This window comes from Lichenostomus cassidix, chromosome 3, assembly GCF_008360975.1.
Source record: "Lichenostomus cassidix isolate B80296 chromosome 3, HeHo_3.0, whole genome shotgun sequence".
In the NCBI taxonomy this organism is placed as follows: Eukaryota; Metazoa; Chordata; class Aves; order Passeriformes; family Meliphagidae; genus Lichenostomus; species Lichenostomus cassidix.
The window spans coordinates 41,475,358-41,497,469 of NC_139483.1; the positions used below are offsets into that span (position 1 = coordinate 41,475,358).

General features: G+C 45.4%; 2 protein-coding genes across 2 annotated transcripts; one reads left to right on the forward strand and one right to left on the reverse strand.

Moving 5' to 3' along the window:
* Nucleotides 1-7,267: 7,267 nt before the first annotated feature.
* Nucleotides 7,268-13,044, reverse strand: EXOC8 (exocyst complex component 8). The gene is made up of 2 exons (XM_085055466.1): nucleotides 11,486-13,044; nucleotides 7,268-10,869 (listed from the first exon to the last, which is right to left on the reverse strand). Exons 1-2 carry the CDS (start codon nucleotides 13,010-13,012, stop codon nucleotides 10,261-10,263), a joined length of 2,136 nt encoding a protein of 711 aa, XP_084911592.1. The 5' UTR covers nucleotides 13,013-13,044; the 3' UTR covers nucleotides 7,268-10,260.
* Nucleotides 13,045-13,118: 74 nt separating this feature from the next.
* On the forward strand, nucleotides 13,119-17,678 carry SPRTN (SprT-like N-terminal domain). The gene is made up of 5 exons (XM_085055467.1): nucleotides 13,119-13,466; nucleotides 13,928-14,027; nucleotides 14,822-14,950; nucleotides 15,651-15,918; nucleotides 16,221-17,678. The coding sequence occupies exons 1-5, from the start codon at nucleotides 13,150-13,152 to the stop codon at nucleotides 16,940-16,942; spliced, it is 1,536 nt and encodes a 511-aa protein (XP_084911593.1). The 5' UTR covers nucleotides 13,119-13,149; the 3' UTR covers nucleotides 16,943-17,678.
* The last annotated feature ends 4,434 nt before the right edge of the window (nucleotides 17,679-22,112 follow it).

Sequence of the window (22,112 nt, forward strand, 5' to 3'; positions counted from 1 at the left end):
GACACCGAGCTGGGGAGGTATGAAGCTTCTGGGCGCTGAGCACAGGGAAATGTTAGGCTGGAGGGCTGTGGAATCCAAGGAAGCAGGGGTGCTGGGTGGAGTGGCTGCAGGACCGCGGAGCGGCGTGCAGGGGCTCAGCGGCGCTGCGAGGCTGGATGCTGGGCTGGGAAAGGGGAGGGGATGGGGAGAATGAGGAGCTGCTGGGCTGAGCTGGGCGCGGGTTAGGCGCTCCCGGGATGCGGGGTTGGGCGCGGGGAAATGTTGGGCGATGTCGGGATGCTGCAGCGGCGGGTTCCCTCTGCTGGCCGTGCTGCCTTGGCGCCCCGGAGCAGCCACTTCCCTGCACGCCTGTGCCCTGCGTTAGCCGGAGCAGCAGCCTGAATTCCCAGAGATATCTTGGAGGGAGCTTTTTACCTTCGTGCCTAGAACTGGCAACAGGAGCCTGCATGCCCCATGTGCGGTGTCCTGTGGCGCCATCAGGTTACTGATTTATTCCATCAGCCACAGCTTAGAGATCACAGCTTCACACTCTGAGGCCAGTTGTTCAGTGGCTGGTGTCACTCACAGGAGACCAAACCTTGGCATCGTCCTTGTTTGCAGCTTGCTGTGGCCGTGTGCGTTGCAGAGCTGTGAGCAGGAATGGCACCCGATACCCTCAGCACTCCTCTTGTCCAAACTGCACAGCAACCCCACTAAGTGCCACAACAAAATTCTGGTTACAGCTACAGTCTAACACTCCTTCCCCCAGAGACAACCGGGACGCATATACAAGCACTGCATGGCAGGGGGATTTTTATGTCCTTCTTGGATACTTTTGATACTTTTCTTGGATTCCTACCTTAAAATACCTCCCCTATCAGGCATGTCCTGGTGTAAGTACAAATAGGCTGTGCTGCACTTGTTTCTTCATCTGCTCTGGGATGAACTAAGTAATTGCTCACCTGGTTAACTACTCATCAAATACAGGCAGTGCCAGCCCCTTGGACATGGCACACAATACAGCAAATGTCCCAGAGCTGTCCTGTGCCACTTGTGCAGTGTTAGCAGCACAGCTGCACCTCAGGCACTGAGACCTGGCACAGTGTTTTTTCCACACTCACATGCTCCATGGACCACTTTTTGATTTTTTTTCAAGCAAGTAAAACCTGACGCTTGAACTGCTCATGAACATCAGGATGAAAACACACTGTTTTTTAGGCAATTTTTCATCTGCACACCCCAATATTTTCCAACAGAGGTGCAGACCATCTGTCACAAATTTAAGGCAACTGGCAACAGGGTTGATTTTCTTTAGCTCCCTTTCCCCTACAGATAACCCTGAGGGCCTGCAGACAATAGGCTGCAAACTGTTGTCGTTGATAAATGAGCTTCCTCCCCTTCCATACAGCTTGGAAAATTGCTTTGTTGTCTCTTATTTAAACAAATTAAATATTCCAACTCCAGACAAAGCTAGAGCTAATAATGGAAAGAGGATCAGTTTAGGATTTGAGACTACCTCCTGATTCTTTCTATCTCTACCCTCTCTGTTCTATCACACAATTCTTAGATTTTAATTTAATAACAAAGTGCACAAACTCAGCATTTTAACCAGAATATCTGAGCAAGGTGAGGGACAAAATAAAAAATCTTTCAAAAGGTATTGATGTTTCAAGCTGTAACATTGATGCAGGGTTTGAGCTGGCAAGGTGAGTATTTACAGTCTTTTCTTCATCAGCAACACAAAAAAGCCCCACTTTCTGCATTTTCTGCTCCTGACAGGCTCTTTGGCTTCACCCAACCAATATTCTCCGCATCAGCACCCAGGGATGGGAGCCTGTCAGAAAAAACCAAACACATATATCTGCAGTGCCAGCATGAATACAGATAGAGCAGGAACACATTTTGTGCTGCAGAGCCCTGGAGGCAAGCTTGGCTTGCAGCTCCCATGTGTGCGTGCCAAGCTACCTGTATGTGCTGCAGTACAGACGTGTTCAAACCCTTGCACCGCAAAATGCTGGTGCTATTTTAAGGATGGGGAAGCATCTGGCTAGCAAACAAGCCTTGTGTGTTTGGGCCTGGCTCATTTAAAACCCTCATTTCTTCCAGAATATTGGAAGTTATGAAAGTGCCTGCAGTAAAATACCTGATAAGCCTCTCCTCCTCTATAGAGAGGGTAAATGCATGTCATTTTCCAATTAGCTCTTGCTCTGAGCAATTACGTTGATCAAATAATTGAATAAGTGACAGGAATGTGAATTCTGGAGACTGTTAATTTCATTCATCTGCCAGTTTATAGCCTGACTTGCATGAACACATAAACCAGGCTAACGTGTTATTTATAACTTTGCAAATGCAATTATAATAGTCAAACATTAAGAGTTGTGTGTGCAGAGAGGAAGGTTTCTGCTAGTAAATTATAATAATAGCACAATAAGGGAATTTGTTCTTTATAGCCAGCATGTAAGACAGGAAGGATGGGAAGCTTATGTTTGAAAGAGTGAACAAGGCTGGTGCCAGCATTAGCAGGTGGAGCAATGGCCCTGGCCTGAATGTGGGGCAGAGGGGCAGCTAAGCCTTACCCTCCTGTTTCGTGAGACACTGTGTGTGTGTCCTGCCCCAGGGGCTGCCATTGAGAGCTAAACATGTCCCCCAGCTCCACATACACTTCTCTCCAAGTGAAGCTGAGCATTGTTTTTGAGGAAGAACCAGGGCTGTGATCCTTTGCATGTTTCCTGCTCAGGGCTGGTCTTGGGTGAGCATCATGATGCTCTGGAAAAAAAGCTCCAGTTGAGTGTGCTCCACAAGTTACTTTGAACAACCCTTGTAGTCGAAACCAGGTCCTTGATTTACATCAAAAGCATCAATCCTGTTTGTGAGTTTTCTTCAGGAAAAATAATAATAATAGTAATAATAATTTTTAAAAGTCTCCTCAGGAATCTAAACCATTTGATTTCTTTCTTAAAGTCATCCTTAGATTGTCTTAACTGATTGTACCTTTTATCTGAACCCCCTGCAGCAACCTGGCCTACCATCCAACAGGCAGTAATTATAGCAGAGATACACAGCAATAAAAGTAGTATGCAGGCAATGAGCCACTGCCTCACAGGGAATGTTACCTGGTGGAGTGCTACACTGGCTGCAAGGAGGAAATCTGTGCAATTAATTGCTTCCTGATTAAAGGTGTTTGCAGTCTGGCCCTTAAATCTTCAAGGCCTGAAAACACATGCTGAGTTAAATATGGAATTTGCCCACAGTACTCCAAAACACTGCCCCAGACAGCAGGATTCAGTGCAGTAATTTTGGTTGGAAGTAAACACTTTCCTGTCTAAATATATTTTACCCTGAGCCAAGTACTTAGAAAGTGCCCCAGTCAAAACTAAAGGGCCACAGAAGGACTTGTGTGGATTTAAAACAGTTTCTAGACCAGCTTAGTTTAGCTCTTACCATTTTCCAGTGAGGAAATGCTCCTATGGGAATTCATTTCACAGGGTATGATGCAGCAGAGGCAGAAACTCCACAGGACACCTCAGGCTGAAAGGCTATTTAAATGGTAATAAACTTCAGTGGAGGACAAAAAATAGTGACGATTAGAGGCACACCAAGAGAGGGGCTATCTGGTGTGAAGCTGCTGAGTGGCAGCAGCACTGAGGCCTTCTGTTCCCTGCACACAACTCTTGTCACCAAGCAAATAAGATGGAGCTTAATCCCACCGGGAGGGAGGACGCCTATTGCAGGCCAGTGCACAGCAGGAGCAAAATACTCACCACGGGAGGTTCTGGAGTTGGTAAAATGAGGGAGGTTGGTGTGTCTCAGGAGACTGGGACAATGCCAGCCTGCACTGGTGTCAGGCTCAGGTGGAGCCACATCTCAGAAGAGCAGGTGATCCATGGGCACCCTTCCATGAGCACCCTTCCCTAAGTGTCATAGTTTTCTGAGGGCATTTCCCCCCCCTAACATGGTGTCACATATTACAGCCGGTCAGATGAAGTGACTTTATTTTAGTGTGTCCAACGCTGTTATTGCTGCCTCCTGGAAAGTTGCAGCACTGATGATTTATGGAGCCTACTGCTCCCACTGAAGAAGGGGCAGGCTTTGTTTGGGACCACCATTTGTCACACTAGAGCTGAGGTGTCCCAGAAACACACATTTTGTTTGCTCATGTGCTGCTGTTGCTCTAATGCTGCCCTCCCACTCCTTCTTTGCCAGTTGATTTGCAAAATTCAAAAGAAATTTACTGACCCTCCACTCATGTAAAGCACTTTAAGATCTAATTACCTCTGACTATAGGAGTGGGCTTCCCAAACTCAGGGGGGCATATTCCGTCTTTAAGCACCTTGCTTAGTGGAAGTCAGAGGGACAAAGATTACAGATCTTTCCTTGCAAGCCTCCCAATCCCCCTCCTCCCCACCCAGATTGTCAATGGTGAGAGCAGGCAGGGAGTTACACAGCCTGTATCGTGCTAGGACAGATGTACAAACTGTAACTCAACATGCAGTTTGACATCCTTCCTCCACAAAGGCAGTCTGGCACATCTGCTGGAGAAGTTAAACCGTGGAGTGGGAAAACTAACAATCCTGCCAATTGTTAGTGAGGGGGGAAAAAAGCAGAGCAGAAGCTGCTTATCAGAGATTTGCATTTTGAGAGAAAAAACCACTGAATCCTGAGGAAGGAAGGATCCTCTGCAGAGCTTCAAGTATTCCCCTGACAATGCCATCCTGCAGGAGCTGGGGCTGGGAGCTGGGCTCCTTCCTACGGTGAATACTTAGTTTGAAAAACTAATGTAACAGGAATCCCCAGACTGCAGCAGTGCTGTAAAGCTATAATTAAAACAAAATAAAACAAAGCAAAACACATTTGTCTGAACAAATCTGACTGGCACAGACTGCTGTGTATGAATTGTGATTTTTAGCAACAGTAGGAATGACTCAAAGCCCAAAGAACTCCACAAGTCTGGAAGAGTCTGAGGCAAAGCTTTCCCTCATCCCAGTCAGTCTGGGGAATGTCTGAAGTTCAGATCTTAAGTTTGCAGGTGTTTAGATTTGCATGCCTTGTATTACAATGGATTTAGCTAACTCTCTCTGCCATTCACAAGAATTTTGATTTTGTCTGGATCACCTTTCTGGGAGGACAGAGGAAGAACTGTGTGTTGGTGTAAACAGACGAAGAGCTGTATGCTTTTTTATTTTTAAATAACTTGAAAGCATCATCAATCCAAGCATCTCCAAGGTTTCTCCAAGCAGCAGTGAAGTTAAAACTACGTGCTCTTCTGCCTTACCCACCTTGCTAGTGCAATGCTTTCACTAATCACATGCCAAGATATTAGCACGTCTGGAGCTGTTGGAAGATTCCCAGCAGCTGCAGGGCCACATTATATTTTGGGCAACCTTTGATTGACTCTGATTTGACTCTGATGCCTCAGAGTCCAGTTCCTACCTTAAAGAGATCAATCTCTCAGCTTTCATACCTGCTTTTAGCTCTTGCACCGGACGATGAGAACAGACGGAATGCAATCGTATCTGCTTGTGGGTGGTGCCTGTCTGTGTTTCCTGCATTTAAGGGAATGGATGCTCACCAAGGCACAGCTCCGGGGGACTCCCGCTGGTCACCCTGTGCCATCGCAGCTCGCTACAAGAAATTTGGGGAGCAGCTTTCTCTCCGTCCTCCCACATTACCTTCTGCTGGGTTGGGAAGTGGGATGCTCTGCCCATCGAAAGGCATGCAGCTACTGCATGGGGAGGGAGAGAGAATAAACACCACAGGGCCACAGAAGGGTGATCTAAAATTGCCTTAAATGTGCCCTGATCAGCCATGTGAACCCAGGGGAAGGACTGTACTGCTCAGTGGTCAGCACAGGCCAGGCCCCTTGCTAATAGTTTCTCTCTGCTGTGTCAGAATCAGCACATCTGTAGCAGACAATCTAGTTCAGCCTGTAACCCTGAAGTTGAGAATTGTATTACAGGGAACGTTGAGGCTGCTGAAGTTGTATTAGAAAAGTTTCCTAGATGCAAAAGAGGTAACAACTCTGTGTCCAAGGTGGTTCAATCAAATTCTGATCTATTACTCCAATCAACATCCCCTGAAATGATAAATGACATATATCTATTTTCTCCACACTTTGTGGTGTTTCTCTCTCCACCGTCCCTCAAACTTTGTAGGGATTGAAGGCATACCACAATTCCTGAACCTGTGAGGAAAAAGGTGTCTATGCTGACAAAGCTGCTCAACAGATATGACCCATTCCAGATCTTATTTCCTTCAGCGAAAATACACTGAAGAGTCTACAAAACGACTAAAATTTTAAAGTAAAAAGTAACCCAATTAAAATGTAACAGTTGTGCAGTGAAGAGAATATAAAGAATGTCTAAGTTACAATGGTGGGTGGTGGGGATCTTCTGTGTTACCATGCTGGAGTGCAAAGCTGCGTTGTGAAGTTTCACAGGAATTTCAGTCCAATATTGAAGTAAAATGACCAGAAGTCACACAAACTGGACTTCGAGAAGTCATTTATCTGAACATCTTACATGAGACAGACAACTGCAGCTGCAACAAGTGATTTCTCACATCCCTGCAGGGGCTTGAAGTGTAGCAGTGTTTTTCAGGCAGAACAAGTCACATGTTGGTACCTACCTTTAGGAAAAGCAGAAAGGTGAGATACCCTGCAGAACACTGCCAATGGTATAGAAACACCTCAGGAAAACATGAAGAATTAAAAAACAGTACTAGAATTAGAAAATGCAGAACACAAGCACTACCAAGGAATGAAAAAGAGTTGAGCCTAACATCTGCATCATTCTCTGCAGCACCTTCAACCCCCAGCACGCCACCCAAAAGCTACCAAGCCACGCTGCAGGGCAGCACACCTTCAGTGCCCGCGCCTGTTCACAGCCTGCTGAGGTTTCAGTGCACAAAGCTCCACCTAGTGAGGGGACAGGCTGCACTACACATTCCGCGTCCAAGCTAGGTAGGGATGGACTGCAGACACAAAAAAGTCTGGAAGCTAACAAACCCTTTAGCATTATGCTGCCTTGGATAATACATCACAGACACAAAGTCCCATCAGACAAGAGTACAGCCTCTTCTCTGTGTCCAGAAATGCTCTCTTCCACCATCACCTCACTGAAGTGACTTTGAAATAATGTAACTTAAGTGCCATCACTTGGCTTTGGTCAGCTGGCTGCAGCCTAGGTCTCCCTCACAAAGGACTGACCTGAAGCTCTCTGACTTCACTGTAAGTCTAACTTCAAACCAACATCCTCTTTCTGATGATCAAAACAAATACACCACTAGCTGTGTATGTCCAAAAGTTTTAATACATGGTCTTCACTGTACAGAAAAGTTATTGCATTAAAATCTAATACATAAATTATCTGAATCAAAACCAAAATCATTTTACACAGTTTTGTCACAGCAGCTAAAGGAAAACAGGTTTTATATGCAGTTGTCTCAAAAAACCCAGTATCAGTTCTTTCTCAAATCAGCAGAACTGCTATTGTATTATTCAGTAGTTACTGCAAATCCCAGCTAGAACAACACTATCCCCAAGTGTACAGCTTAGGAAAAGTGTCACACCAAAACTGAAATTTATTAAACCATGACTCAGCATACATTGATTTTTCTCTGTTAACTAAATTAACATTAAAAGGTGTTTAGTTCCATTTAATTCCACACCATTTTCTTTATGTTATTGTTTTTCTTTTATTATGATCTTAAGCGATTCACAAGTTACAAAATATGCCACTTACAGCAGTTTATACAAATGCACACCTGTTTGCATTGTGACAGGCACATGAACATGGTATTTGATGAGCCACATAGAAAGCCAGATTCCCTGATCCATTGAAACCAACATCAACATAAGCCCACAGCTCCATGGACGACAGCAGAGACAAAATCAGTAGGCTCGGTGTGCCATAAACAGATTGATGAAGGGCTCAGTGACAGAGGCATAACAGAGCACGTGACAGAATTACACTCTACATTTCACCCTCTGATGAGGGTAAAATGTGCTACACTAGCTCACAAAAGAAGCATGAATATGGCTCTTCTCCTTTTCAGCCTTGTGTCAATGCTTGGGAATTAGGAAACTATAATTCAGCTTCTTACATAAAATCCTCAAGCATCACAATAATCAGTCTAGAGCTCCAGATCTAACCCTTCTCTTGCAAACACACACACACAAAGGCCCATCTGTATTTATTCTGCTTTCTTCTACTGTTAAAAAAAAAATACCTGTGTTCACAGGAAAAAAGGCATCCCTTCTCCCTCTCCTCCAAAATATCCATCACAACAGAGAGCTCTTATTTATATGGCACTCAAAAATATTTCTCAGATTAGGTTGCTGCCTTTGCCCACTTTAAACTGATGACAGAGATTATATTACTTTGCTACACTTCACTAGATTCTAGTAAAAAAAACAGTTCACTACTGAAATAATGCCAGTGGGTCTCTGTCTCTTGGATATAACATGTTCACACAAGTTCTAACTCTCGCTGTCCCTTAATGGGGACAGGTCAATGGTTTTCAAGGAGTTTCAGCTGGCAGCAATTAGTTAAGTAACTCTTTAAAAAAATTTGTATGACTTGTTTTGTGAATTGCTGTCAAAAGACCCAAACACTGAGAAGCAATAGAGCAGAGACAATAGGATGCTTTGCAAAATCTGACAGTTCAAAAGGCATCCAAAGAGCAAGAGAACAAAACCAGCCACCGAAGTGAAAACTGCGTTGAACTAGCACTGTGAAAATAGGGAGAAATGAAGAAACTTCAGTGGAAGCAGTTATGCAGAATGTTTTACTAGTGATACCTTTTTTTTCTTCAGACAGTCACAAGGCATTCATTACCATGATACAAATGGCAAATGCTTTAAATTGAAAGCACTACAGGAATAGGATATTTAATTATTCCAGTTAAGGACACTTTTTGAGGGACTAATACAAGGTTCCTTAGCTATAACATGATTTTCTCACAACTAAAAGTTTGCACAAAAGGAGAAGTTTACACAGCTTAGAAGTTGATACTGACAGCTTTCCAAAGCCAGCCTTGACACAAGACTTGGCTTATTTCATTTACACAGACATATAGTGCACAAGCCAACACCATTCAATCCAAACATATGAGCATTTGTATAAACTTCCCTCATCAACATTAGAATTGCCAACCAAATCCTTGTGATTTCTGTGAAAAGGATAGTACTTCTTGGTTATTGCTATATTACAGGAAACAATTCTTGCAGGAGACAATGTATATTTCAAAGTTCACATCACTTACAAAAAATCTGTCTCTTCACCAGATGCTGCTTCTGTACAGAAAAACTAGCATTCAATTTCTTCCAAATGAAACAGTTCCCCCAGACCCTCCCCCTGCCCTGCATACCTCAAGAGCATTTATGCCTCTTCACTATGGTTTCTACCAGCAGACAACAGCCCATAATGAATTTGTGACAGCACCTCAAGCAACAGTGCACACTTCGTCAAATGGATGTTTGACCCCAATTAAATCCATGAGAAAACATGGAAGAGGAACACAAAGAGGAAGGGAAGCAATTTATTCTCACTTCTCTTGAAGGGAACAAATGGTTCTGACAGCAGAAGGTTTGTTTTCAGACAACTATGATTTAGGCTGACAGGCCAGTTTATTAAACAGAGTAAGTCCCTTCATCCAAACACCAGAACCTCTACTAAACACATTTATAATTTCGATCTGCCTCTGAAATGAGTGAAGATAATCTCAGTGTTAAAGAAACTGAAAAGTCTGCATTGCTAGCACACAAATCACATTGAGCAAATCCATGTCATTTATATGCAGTGCTGAGTCACATCTGGATGGTAGACGTGCCTCACTGAATACCACACCCTGAGAATGCTTCAGCACTTCCTCTCCTACCAGAACACTGCCCAAAAAAAGAACTCCTCCAGTGACATGATGAGAATTGCTCTTTTCCTGCCATGTGCTGTGGATATATATGTAAGACTTTCACAAACAATTGGCCAAAACTTGTGTATTACAGTTCTTTCCCAAGTCACAAATACAGCACAAGCCCTTCCTACAGGATATGCTGTCCAAGGACATGTGATCTCCACCTTCTCACTTCCCTACACCCCATCCACCAAGTAAAAGCATTGCATGCTTGCAGGCATCGATTCTAAGTCTTCAGCTTCTGGAAGGCAGCAGTTAAGAGTTCTGCATTTTTCAGAGACCCAAAAAAACCCCTTTAGTTCATCTATTCAAGGTACAACATTTTCAGTAAGTGCTTCCATACTGTTCACAGGAACAGTTAGGTTCACTTCACACCACAGAGGTGGTACTTTCTGGATTTACACGCATCAATCTTGAAGCATTTCTCAGATCCTGTAGCTGCTTGGCTGGCTTTCCAACTCCTTCCTCAAATCTTTTCTCCACAACAGGAAGGACAGTTTCATACAGGAAAGAGGCGTTCTGCCTAATGAATGCTTTTTTCTCAGGGTCCTGCTCACACCGTAAGCTGTAATCAACATGCTGGACAGCCACCAGGATGATTTCCACAAGACTCTCCAGAAGAACCATATGCAGCTCTGGAAAGTAAAGCTTTAATGCTTCCTCCAAGAAGGCCATAGTCTGCTTAGTGAAAGCTACTACAGTGTAACTAAGGTTGACCCAGCAGTCATCACCTGTGTATTGGTCAAAATTGCCCACCCCACAGCTCCTCATCTCCTCCCTGAGCTTCCCCAGTGCCTCTGGAGTCATCAGGTTCATCTTTCTCCACATCTCCTCAGAGTTGCGGTGCTTGGTGGCCTCGATGATGATATCCTTGTAGCTCTGTAAAGCACCTTTGATATCCTTTACCAGGAGGGCATGAATGATGAAGGTGAGATCCAGCCCAATCTCACTCAGCTGCTTGCAGTGCTCTTTAGCTACCTGGGGCAACAAAGAAAAGCAAAGGATGTTATTAGTGTGCAGGCCCCCTTCACATCTTACACATCTACCAAATTTTGCTTTAAGAATCTCATTAATGAGAAATAACTGAAAGATAAACCCTGGCTGTCAAAAATACTCTGGACAATTACACTATAACCCAGTCACACATAAGCTTTATTCTCCCCCCCTCTTCCCCCCAGTTAGCAGCTGAAAGAGGGCATAACCTGAGAAAGTTAGTCTTGCAATAAAATTTGAAAATGTAGTTCAGGACACCCTTGAAAAACAAAGAGAAATTTTTGAAGTACTTATAATTCAGATGTAGATGATGGAAATTTTAGGACCTCCTACGAGTTTAAGGCAAATTAAGAATAAACACATTTTGCATTCCTGATAAAGGCAGAACTTTTTGTGACATGTATTTTAATCTTAAGGCTTTCCTCTGTTAAATTGAAAAAAACCAAACCAACCACAAATGAATATTAACCTTCCAAAGCAGGAAACCTCTCGGGAGCCCCCCACGAGTCAAAAACTAAACCAGGGTTAGAATAGCGAATTTAAAGCTTTGAAGCCTTTGTTTCAGCTATTGTGTCCCATCACCCTCTCCAGACCCTCTTACCTTGACACACTCTGCCGCAGTTGACAAACTCTCTTTGCTATCAAACACTTGCTTACTGAAGGCATCTACAAACATCCTCATGGACGAGCGGGCCCAGACAACAAAGGCCGAGTAGCACCCGTTGTTGCCGGCGAAGTCCGTCTCGAACTCCCTGGCCGTCTCCAGGAGGCTGGTGAAGAAGACATGGCAGAGCTTGTGGATGTAGAGCAGCGTGGCACCCTCGATGCGCAGCTGCCGGATGGCCGTCTGCACCGCGGCCGCCCGGTTCTTCAGGAAGAGCTCGCACGCCTTGGTGGACTGGCCCAGGCGAATGAGCTGCGACACGGCTCGGCGGGTGGCCCGCGGCCCTCCTCGCAGCGAGCGGTCTGGGGACAGCTCAAACACCAGAACATCCGTGAGCTGCCGGACCCGCTCATCCACCTTGGCCCGCAGCTCCTTCACGGGCTGGCTCACCGGCTTGTCCGCCAGGTACTCGTTGAGTTTATCCAAGAGGTCCACCGCCCCCTCGAAGTCCCGCTGAGCGATGCAGACGTCCAGGTCCTCGGGCAGCTCCTGGATCCACTCAAGCGACAGGTCAACAACCTCCTCCTCAGCAGAGGGCTCCTCCTCCTCCTCCTCCTCGTCCTCATCCTCGTCGAAGGGGTTGGTAGATTCGGGGGGCGCTGGGGCGGGCCGGGGCAGCGCCTCCTGCTCCAGGCGTCGCTTCTCGCTGAGGGCACGGTTGCGCTTGGTCTCCTCCAGCACCTCCAGCCACTCCTTCTTGATCTTGGCGTTCTCGGCCTGGAAGATGCGGCTCTCGGGGAACATGAGCAGCTTGAACATGTCCTTCATAGGCGGGTTGTCCTTGACGTTGACCACGGCCAGCCCGTCGAGGGGGTACAGGGCATCGTAGCGGTACGCGCCGCGGCGGTTGGGCAGGGCGGTGGCCACGAGCAGGCAGTCGTTCATGAGGAACGCGTGCACCCGCTGGATCTGCGCCATGTGGTCCGCATCGTACTCCACCAGGTCGCCGTTGTACACCAGGTACTTGCCGGGGCTCTCGGGCAGGAGGTCGCGGCAGCCCTCCACCTTCTCCAGGAGGGTGGTGAGCGTGCGCTGCCGCCCCTCCTCGTTGGCCGCCGCATCCTTGGCCGACAGCGGCAGGAAGGGGTCGGCGGCGGCGGCGCGGCGGGCGCCCAGCGCGGGGTCGTCGCGGTCGGCCTGCAGGAGCAGGGCCTGGGTGACAGCCTCCATGATGCCCTTCTGCTCGGTGAGGATGTGGCTCAGCTGGTACATCTCGCTCTCCAGGTAGCTGATCTCCCGCGCCGTCTCGATGAACTGCCGGTAGTTTTGGTAGACATTGCGCTTCAGGCTCTGCGCCGTCTCCTCGCTCAGCGCCTGGATGCGCTGCCGGTGCTCCTGCAGGTCCCGGTCCCCGTCCGACTGCTGCGACAGCTGCTTCACGTACTCCCCCGCCGCGAAGCCGCCCGACTCCAGCTGCCGCCGCAGCCGGCTCCCGCCGCCGCCCTCGCCCAGCGCCAGCGCCATGGCCGCACCGCAGCCCCGCCGCTGTCCCGGTGACGCGCTGGGCACGCGCCGCGCGGGGCGGAGGGCAGGGCGCGCGCAGGCCGGAAGGACGCGGCGGCAGCGCGCGGGGCGGTGGTGCGCGTGCGCAGCGGCAGTGCATGGCGGGTGCGGCGGTGACGGCAGCGGGAGACGCGCTCGGCATGGAGGAGCAGGATCTGCTCTTGGCGCTCAGGCTGCAGAAGGAGTGGGAAGAGCAGGACAAGGCGGCAGCAGAGGCGGCGGCGGCGGCTGCAGTTGGGCGCCCGGATGTCTCGCCGCAGCGCTCGGCCTCCCGCCCGCTGTCGGTGGTGGACGAGGCGTGGGAGCTGCTGGACCCCAGCCCCGACGTGCACGCCCTGTTCGTGCAGTTCAACCAGACGCTCTTCTGGGGCAAGCTGGAGGCTGTCACCGTGTCCTGGAGCCCCCGCATGACCAGGTGCGGCCCCGGGGGGAGCGGAGCGCCGGCTCGGCTCCCGGCGCGGCCCTGCCCGCTGTCCCTCTGTCCCTCTGTCCCGGGGCCGGGGCTGTATGGGGCTGTCGGCAGGGCCGGGGAGGCGGCGGGGAATGCCGATCCTTTCCCATCGCCCCGGCGCCAACTCAAGGATCGGCCGATTTGCCGTTTTGGCAAATATGGGCCAATAATAGTATGTTAGCAAAACTTCGAATATACTAGGAGGGGGAATGTAGAAGAAGTTTGAGGTTTAACGAAAGCAGGAGTCTCTGAAGTGCAGTGTGCAGTCCTGCAGCAGATGCAATTGCTGGCGGCTGGAGTCCTGCCCCCTCTTATCCTCTGCTGGTTGTTATTCTTTAGACATTTGGAAGTGGTTGGATGTTGCAATGGCAGAGGACTAACTCTACCATTAGATTTTCATGTTTTCTTTCTGCTTTTCCTTTCAGCTCTGCTGGTATCTGTTCGTATCACGAAAGAAGTGGGTTGTGCTCTATTCGTCTTAGTGAGCCGCTTCTAAAGTTAAGGCCAAGGAAGGATCTCGTGGAGGTATTTGACCATTGCTCATGAATCTACACATAAAGTGTCTTGTGCCTCCCCCCTCCTCTGCTCCATACAAACATTTTAGATTTCATAGTGGGATTCTTACATGCAGTAACTTACAGATCATAAAATAGTGGTGGCTTTACTGTTGTTTGTATGGCTTGTGTTGCAGTATCATGGTAATCTTTAGTTTTGTGTTTCTAAGTGGGCAACTCCAAGTAGGAGTCTAAAGTCACTTGTTCATTATACTGACTTTATAAAGAGAAAAAAACACCCCAAGTTTTTAACTCCTAAATTGTCCTTTAATATTCAAACCAAACGTGGACCGTAGTTTCAAAAGGGCCAACAGCAGAAAATAAGTATATAGGATATGACTTAGCATGACTTGGTGTTTTTTCTTGTGCCTCTGCCAGAGCTGCTGCTTTGAGCTGGCTGAACGTTCAGATTTGCCTAAGAACAGAAATGCTTCAGAATTTCAACTTGCTCAAAAGTAGCTCTTTTTTGGGTTGTATAGGGGATGATCTCTTTAAAGATGTGACTTAAGTTTGAGGATGATTTCTCCTTTTTGGAGTGCTGCTTATTGTAGTGATATTCTCTAGCATGTTTTGGTGGTGTGGGAATAGGGTAATTTGGTTTGATAGGTCAAAGTATTATATTTTATGACCCAGACTGAATGTGTGAATAATCAAAGATAAGATCAGTACCACAATCAATGTAGAGAAGTGAAATACTTGCAGCTTAATTTTGAAACTGAAAATGCAGTGCTTTCCACTAAATATCTAATGATTGCATCGTTTCAGACACTGCTGCATGAAATGATCCATGCCCTGCTCTTTGTCACTCATAACTTCAGAGATCGTCAGTCTCATGGACCAGAGTTCTGCAAGCACATGCGACGCATTAATCTCCTGACTGGAGCCAATGTCACAGTGAGAATAATCCTCTTCACCTGATTTAATAGAGCTTTCTTCCTGGTTTGGTGTCTTAGTTGCCTGGTGTGGTGTGAGTAATGTTCTTGTTAGACAGTCCATGGTTGGTACCAACACAAATTTGCATCCAAGTGTGTGCCAATTCCATAGTTATTTTGCTGAGGACGGTGGTGGAAACAGGTTGAGGAAGATGTGGTGAGCTGTTAGTCATATAATTTTCAGGTATATTCTCTGTAAGAATTTTCCTTTAAGCTTTTGTGGTAAACTAGGAACAGCTTAATGATAGCAGGGACAGGATAGCTCCATGTTTAGAGCAGTATTTGGGGAAGAGCAGTCAAGATGTCAGTAGAGGGTGATGATATTTATGTCGCTATTTAAAAATAATGTGTCTAATAAGATCAATTAAGGTAATTGCTGAAAGGAGAATACAATACTGGTATTGTTTGCAATACATTCTAAACAGTTTGTCTTCTAGGTAAGATTGTAGATAGATTTCCAAAGTGATTTTATTGCAGTTCAAACAAGATAACCAGGACATATTATTCAGGTCCAGCTCTTTTAACTGGTAATATAAAAGTCACAGCAGTAGTGGAAGGAATTGAATGGAAATAGATTTAAAAAAATTACAGAGCTAATGATATAAAATTAGAAACTTCCTGAACAACTGTTTGTTTTGGCCTTTGGTTTTTTTTTAACTTAGATCTATCACGATTTTTATGATGAGATCAATTTGTACCGCCAGCACTGGTGGCGATGCAATGGCCCTTGCCAAAAGAGAGCACCTTACTTTGGGTATGTGAAGCGCTCCATGAATAGAGCACCCTCTGCACACGACTACTGGTGGGATGAGCATCAAAGGACATGTGGGGGCACGTTCACAAAAGTGAAGGAGCCAGAGAAATTCTCAGAGAAGTCCAAGCAGAAAACTCAGCCAGCAAAACTTCCACGTTTCAAGTCAACTGAAAAAGGTATTTTATGAAATCTTTTTCTGTTCCAAACTGATATTTGTCCAAACATTTTCTTGAACAAATATAGACCAAATACTACATAAGCTTTGTTTAGGTGTCACTGTTACATAGCAAAAGAACATGGCCTGTTTGCTTGTGCATTTTTAGGCTGCTCCTCAACTGAATTGTCTGCAAGAAGTTTAATTTGATGCACTATTTTCAAGCAGCAGATATTTTATTTTTTGTGTGAAGCACGTCAAATAATAAGCCCATGATTTTTTAATGAAAAAGTTATTAACTAATTTTTTAATCTGATTTTTCAGACAAGGCACAAATGCATGGTGTGCAAGAGCTGACTCCGTTTAGTGGGATGGGATATCGTCTTGGAGGAGGAGATGGGGTGCTTTCAGAAAAAAACACAAATGCCAGCAGCACCATTGGAAACAGTGAAGCACATGGCTCACAGCATCGTTCAGCAGTAAGGACAGCACCAATCCCTAAAAATGAGATAAAACGGGAGAAGCTCCCCCATAGTGGCATCTTTCCACTTCATACTGGTGGTGCCAGTGAGAAGATCAACTTACCTTTAAAGCGTGAGTTTCCGAAACCCTCTGCTGCTGACACAGAAGATTACGAGAATGACTGTGGATTGCCTGCTAGGATGCCTCGTGTTGCTGAAGAAACATCAAGCCAAGGCTCACCAGTTGACAAGAGAGCTGGGCCATCTTCTATCTGGACACCAAAACAAATTCGTTTGGAGCAGAGCTCAACAGCTCAGGGTGCACCTGTGAAAAAAAGCTTAGAATGTGTTAATTCACTGCAGCGATGGCCGAAAATGGAAGACAAAACTGCCTTTGAAAAGTATTTCATCAAAAAGGAGGGTACTGATGTCACTACAGCTGCAAAAACCAGTGCTGAATTTACACAGTCCTCTGCAAGTCCTAGCAGTCCTGTGAGGCAAGATAGAAAAGTCAGTTGTCCTGTCTGTGAGACTGAAGTTTTGGAATCTAAAATAAATGAACATCTTGATTCTTGTCTTGCATAAAACAACAGAAAGCTGTCTCTAAAAGATAATCCATGACTGGAAACAGTGGTGGAAAGGTAATTTGCTCAGGGTTTGCTTAGCTGTGGTTACACTCCTGTGTGCCTGTTCTGAAATGGAATTTGAAATGTAACTGACCTCCATACCCTCACACTAATAAGTAAAAATTGTGTGGAATGCTGCTAGCAATACTGGTAAAACTGTTCCTGGGCATGTCATAAAAGCTTTCATGATTTCCCATTTAAACTTCCAATGCTATACAGGACAAATTAGGATTAAAATGACATTACCAGGCAGTCTTTATTTTGCTTCTTTGGTGGCTGGCAGGCCAGTCAGTTGAGTGCTAAAGCCATTGTGCCATGAAGAGCTGTGAATGCCAGGCACATTGTGTTTTCTGAAGGAGCTTCCTGAAATGTTCTCTTGCTGCACTAAGGTATTTAGCAGGTTAAACATTAAACAGTTTGATTCTTTGCAATCAGTAAAACTGGTTGTAAATATGTTTGCTTAAACAAAAACTTGTTTTATATAAATAGTTTTTAAACAGAATTGTTTTATATCTAGTTACTGTAATTTTAAATGGCTGTATCAGCCTGGTTTGTACATGTTTACCATGTTACTGCTGCTCTCTTAACTCATTTTAAATGCTGTGTATTTTTTAAAATATTGACCCTACAGAAATAAATCACTTTGTTCTTGCACACTTTAAATAAATTGTTACTGAAGTTTAAGTTTCCATTAAGCCTGGCCATTTTGTGTTACTTACCGGTGGGTTCACCTGTATATTTGATAACAGTCTGGTTTAGTAGAGCCTTTCTGTATTAACACTTTTCCTTCTGAAATTTCCCTGTAAAAATAGGTGCTGGTGAATACAGATTGCATCATCTTCTGTTTTCTCCATCCTGTTTTTAAAACAGTTTCGCTATTGTTGCACTTCTGTGAAAAATTTTATGAATACTGATGCTAAAACTTACTTTGCCATTGTTAATTTTCCATACTTCCTTCTTAAAGCTGTAGTATCTGTCAGTGTTCCCAGTGATACTTGACATTTTCAGAGACAGGACTACCAAGAAATATTTGTACTATTGTGTGTTTTTAAGATAAGGATGAGATTTGCACCACAGAGTCTCTCACATCATGAAGCATTTTTTGAGAGATATTTCCATTGCAATTGTTCCCTGAAGTTTCTTCATTTGTCTTTCCTAGTGTGACAGATGGGAGTAAAGGAGAATGATTGTGGGTATTGTCAAATGTGAGGATTTTTTCCTAATGTCTTCTTTTACATCTAAATTGTTCATTTTAACAACAAGCTGAAAACAAGTGAGGAATTTAATGGAATAGTGTAGCCTGTTGAGGGAGAGGGAAATCTTAAGCTGTAGGCAAGTCTGTCCCTCATATACAAGTGTCCTAAAATAGATCTTTGTCCAAACAATTGAGCAATTCTGGATTAGCTATGGGAAAACAGCACCTCCGTCATATGTGTTTTTACAAAAAAGTATTCAAATGCCAAGATCTCTTTTATCCAGAGAGGAAGGCTTTGCAGTTGCTGCTTATTACAGGCTGTTATTAATGGGTCATGGTCACCTTCATGCTGGGTATGTTACTATGAATGCTGTTTCTGTAAAATGTTGTGCTTGAATACAGTGTCCTACCCACAACGATAACAATGACTATACCAGTATGTTTTTAAATACGCTGCTCAATTTGGGTCAAAGGTGAGAAATTTCATCTTCTTTGTCAGTTGACTTTGTCCTTGAGTGAGTTTAGATACTGCCTGGAACAGCACAAGCTGTTAGTGAGCCTTGAACAAACACGCTTCACTGAAGTGCAGCGTAAGTTGCCTGACTGGAAATCTGAGAAACAAGTTAATAGACTTGATTTCTGAGGCAAAGCAGCTATGAAAGAGGGTCAAGTGTGTGTGTGCTGTTTGTCAGCAGAAGGTTCTGCAAACTGAAGGAAAAAGCCATCTCATTTTGTGGTGACCTACTAGAATTGCTCCGAATGATTCAGAGAGGAGTTGCAAAACCAGCTAAGTGGGGGTTACTTGGCTCTTTCATCACTATAATAAGACACTGCTCTTCAGTTGCTTTGAAACTGGTTATCAGGCAAGGAATCTTGGAGGTCAAACATTAGCAAGTATTTTTTGCTTTGTGGAAATGCTATCTAAGAAGTTTTCACAATATTTGAGTTCTGATGAAGCAGCGAGGAGAATCTTTTCAGCACTGCTAATGTATGTTAGTATCTTGCAAGAAAATATGCAATACTCTGCTTTATAATATATTTTAAAAGCAACAATGTGCATTCATTGCTCCTTTAGCATCTCCAGTAGCCCAACCACTATTTGTTTTCAGCTGGGTTATCTGGGTCACATGGGAAGTGTATTCTCACAGCAAGTTCAACCCTAATGCCTGTGCGTAAGCTGATGAGGAGGCTATTTATGTCTAGGTGGAAGCAGGCCCCTCAGGCAGGGCTGACCCTGCTGCTCAGGGTGTGTAATCAGGAACCTGAGCCCCCTTTCTAGGAGCACTTTCCAAGAGAACAACCAGAGAAATACTGTTCATTTGGAACAGGATGTGCTACCTGTCTCTGGACCAGTGTAATGAAGGGCACCAGGTAATAATCTAGTACAAAATCAAAGGCTAGAGAGGGCTTAGTCATAACTGGACAAGTGAATAATAATTCCTGAGGTGCAAAGTAGCTATTCAAACTTCCCTTGGTGCAGCAGGAGGATGTGCAACAGATTAAATGGCTTGTGAGGGTTTTCTTTCTCCTCATGTATTCTTCCGGAGCCCCTCAATTCTCTTGCATTTTTTATACACACAGCATCTCTTCAAGTGAAGCAGGATTCACTTTACTGAAGGGTAACAGCAAGAAGGAATCAACAGCAAGTTTCTGAGGAAAAAGCCAGGTGGACATTAAGGGTTGGAGCAATCCATGGTGATGGTGGGATGATGCAGGCTGCCCTGGCTGGAGAATGTTAAAAAACTGGCACCACAGCAGTTTGCTTCACCACTGCTGGATGTGCTCATCCTGCAACACCGTGTCTGCACATTTAGTCGAATTTTGTAAACTTAAATTGAAAGGCTACTAAAAAGTTGGGCTGGGTGACCTCCTGAGGTTACACCTGACCTACATCCTCCTATGAGCATGATTGTTACTGCTTGGCATGGTGAAGGCAGTAGTGAAACTGCTGGTCTCCAGCAGCTGCTCCTGAATAGATAGCCAGCAACCATCAATTTTACACTCTAAACAAATACCTAAGTTCTTACTCTCATCTGGATTATTACAGCTTTCTTGGGGTTAAGGAAACTATTTTTTTAAATATGAATGGAAAGACTCTGTATGAAACTAGCCTTGAAGTGTGGTTTATGGGCAGACAGGCCATGGAAGAGACTAGCATTTCACTATGTGTGAAAATACGTGAATTTGATTCCACGTACTCCTGCGTATGGAAAAAAAAGCCAAGACCTCAGCTTTGGGATTCTTCAATAGGCCGTTAGGTGGCACTCCTTGCACGTAAGGAGTTCTTTGTTTTTTTTCTCCCTAACCTGTGCGGGGAGAGAATAAAGTGCAGGGTTAGCAGGCTCGTGTTTCACCTACACTGCACTTCAGGCTGAGCATGGACCAGCAGCAACCCTGACTGGGCCACAAACAAGTTAAAGGAGGAGGGATGGTGGTGGTGGGGTGGAAATATCTGCATCTAGCTGGGAGATGAGAAGTAAATTTACAACTAAGTAGGTGTTCTGTGAGTGATTCTTTTAGCTTTGCTGCAAGAGGGATTTGGAAGATGAGAGAGTAGCTCCTTTTACTAGTTCAGGCCTCAGGAGTAACCCCAAAGGCATCCTTTTGTGAGTTACAAATACTGCACTGCTTGCATCCATCGCAGTGACAAAGTTAATTTTCTATCACCGTTTGGCATCAACCCAGCTCTGCAAGAGATGTAGGACAGGGGTTTAGGATGTCAGAGAGATTTATAAAACACAAAAACTCCTGTGCCTTGGCTAAGCCAGGGAAGTGGAGGGTGTGACAGGCTCAGGTAGTGTACTACAGGTGTGAAAGCCTAAAATGGGACATGGCCATGGCCTTAATTCCTCTGCTTCCTTTAGCTTCTGCCAGGCCAGGCTGCTTTAAGACTAGATTAAATTTCTAAGTAGGTGCAGCAGCTTGGCCTGAATAGCTCACCCTGTCTCTGTTCCATCCATCCCTTATTCATCTAATTTCACCTGCTTTTTTTCCCTAATAAGTCTTAGATATGACATTTTCTGAACTGCATAACAAAGCATGTTTGAAAGGGCAAAACCCAACAAGCAAAGTATTTGGCTCCATCACTGCTTAATTTAAAAGCAGTGATTACTTTATTTTCTTTAACTGACGTCTGTCTCTGTATCATAGTTTTTGTGTTTACTGCAAGTACCTTCTCTTCAGAGATCTATCACTAGTGGCATAAAAAGTCTGGGGCAAAATGTGGGTGAGAGCTCAGTGTAGGCCTGGTACAGGAACTGGTTTATTTGGGGGTTTTAATTCTTCCCGTGGCTTCATTAAGCAATTTACCCATGGCAGGGATGGCCACAGGGCCTCTCTGCTCTTACCCTGCTTTTTTCCCCGCTGCTTTGCTCCCCTGCCTTTGCCTTCCCACTGACACTGGCCTCTTCCCAGAAGCTTCCCTCTAATGACCTGCTTTTTTCCCCGAAGGATCCACTCGGTGGGTGTGCTGCCACTGATCTGGAAGCAGTTTTTGACTCACCAGGAAGGTGTGGGCTGTGTTTGGGGGCAGGCACAAAGCTAAAGAGCTGTGCCAGTGACTTGCTTGGAGGGTGTTCTCCTGCAGATGCTGCTCAGCCTGTGCAGCACTTGCCTGCAGCCAGTGCAGGGTGGGACACAGCCTGTCTGCAGCATCCACAGCAAGAAAAACTCCCTGCTGTGTGACAGGACCACACAACTGGGCACAGGCTGCTCCAGGGAACATGGCTGTGGAAGGACGTGGCATGGATCTGGGCTGTTCTGGCAGATGGCAAACAGAAACACATCCAAAAGGAAGAGTCGTCCTGAGGATAAGTCAACACCCCCGGGGCTTCAGAGAGGATGGCACCTGTACCAGGTGGAGTATGGACAGCTGCAAGGAAGGAACTTCAATCTTAAATCTGCCTTCTTCTCCAGGATATGCTGCTAAGAATTC

What these genes read in the sequence shown, in the direction of transcription:
- EXOC8 (XM_085055466.1), bottom strand. Translation starts at nt 13,012, where the DNA reads ATGGCGCTGGCGCTGGGCGAGGGCGGCGGCGGGAGCCGGCTGCGGCGG. An exon ending in CTGCGGCAGAGTGTGTCAAG is followed by an intron (nt 10,870 to 11,485) that starts GTAAGAGGGTCT and finishes TTGTTGCCCCAG; the next exon opens with GTAGCTAAAGAGCACTGCAA.
- SPRTN (XM_085055467.1), top strand. Translation starts at nt 13,150, where the DNA reads ATGGCGGGTGCGGCGGTGACGGCAGCGGGAGACGCGCTCGGCATGGAG. An exon ending in CAAGGAAGGATCTCGTGGAG is followed by an intron (nt 14,028 to 14,821) that starts GTATTTGACCAT and finishes GCATCGTTTCAG; the next exon opens with ACACTGCTGCATGAAATGAT. An exon ending in TGACTGGAGCCAATGTCACA is followed by an intron (nt 14,951 to 15,650) that starts GTGAGAATAATC and finishes TTTTTAACTTAG; the next exon opens with ATCTATCACGATTTTTATGA.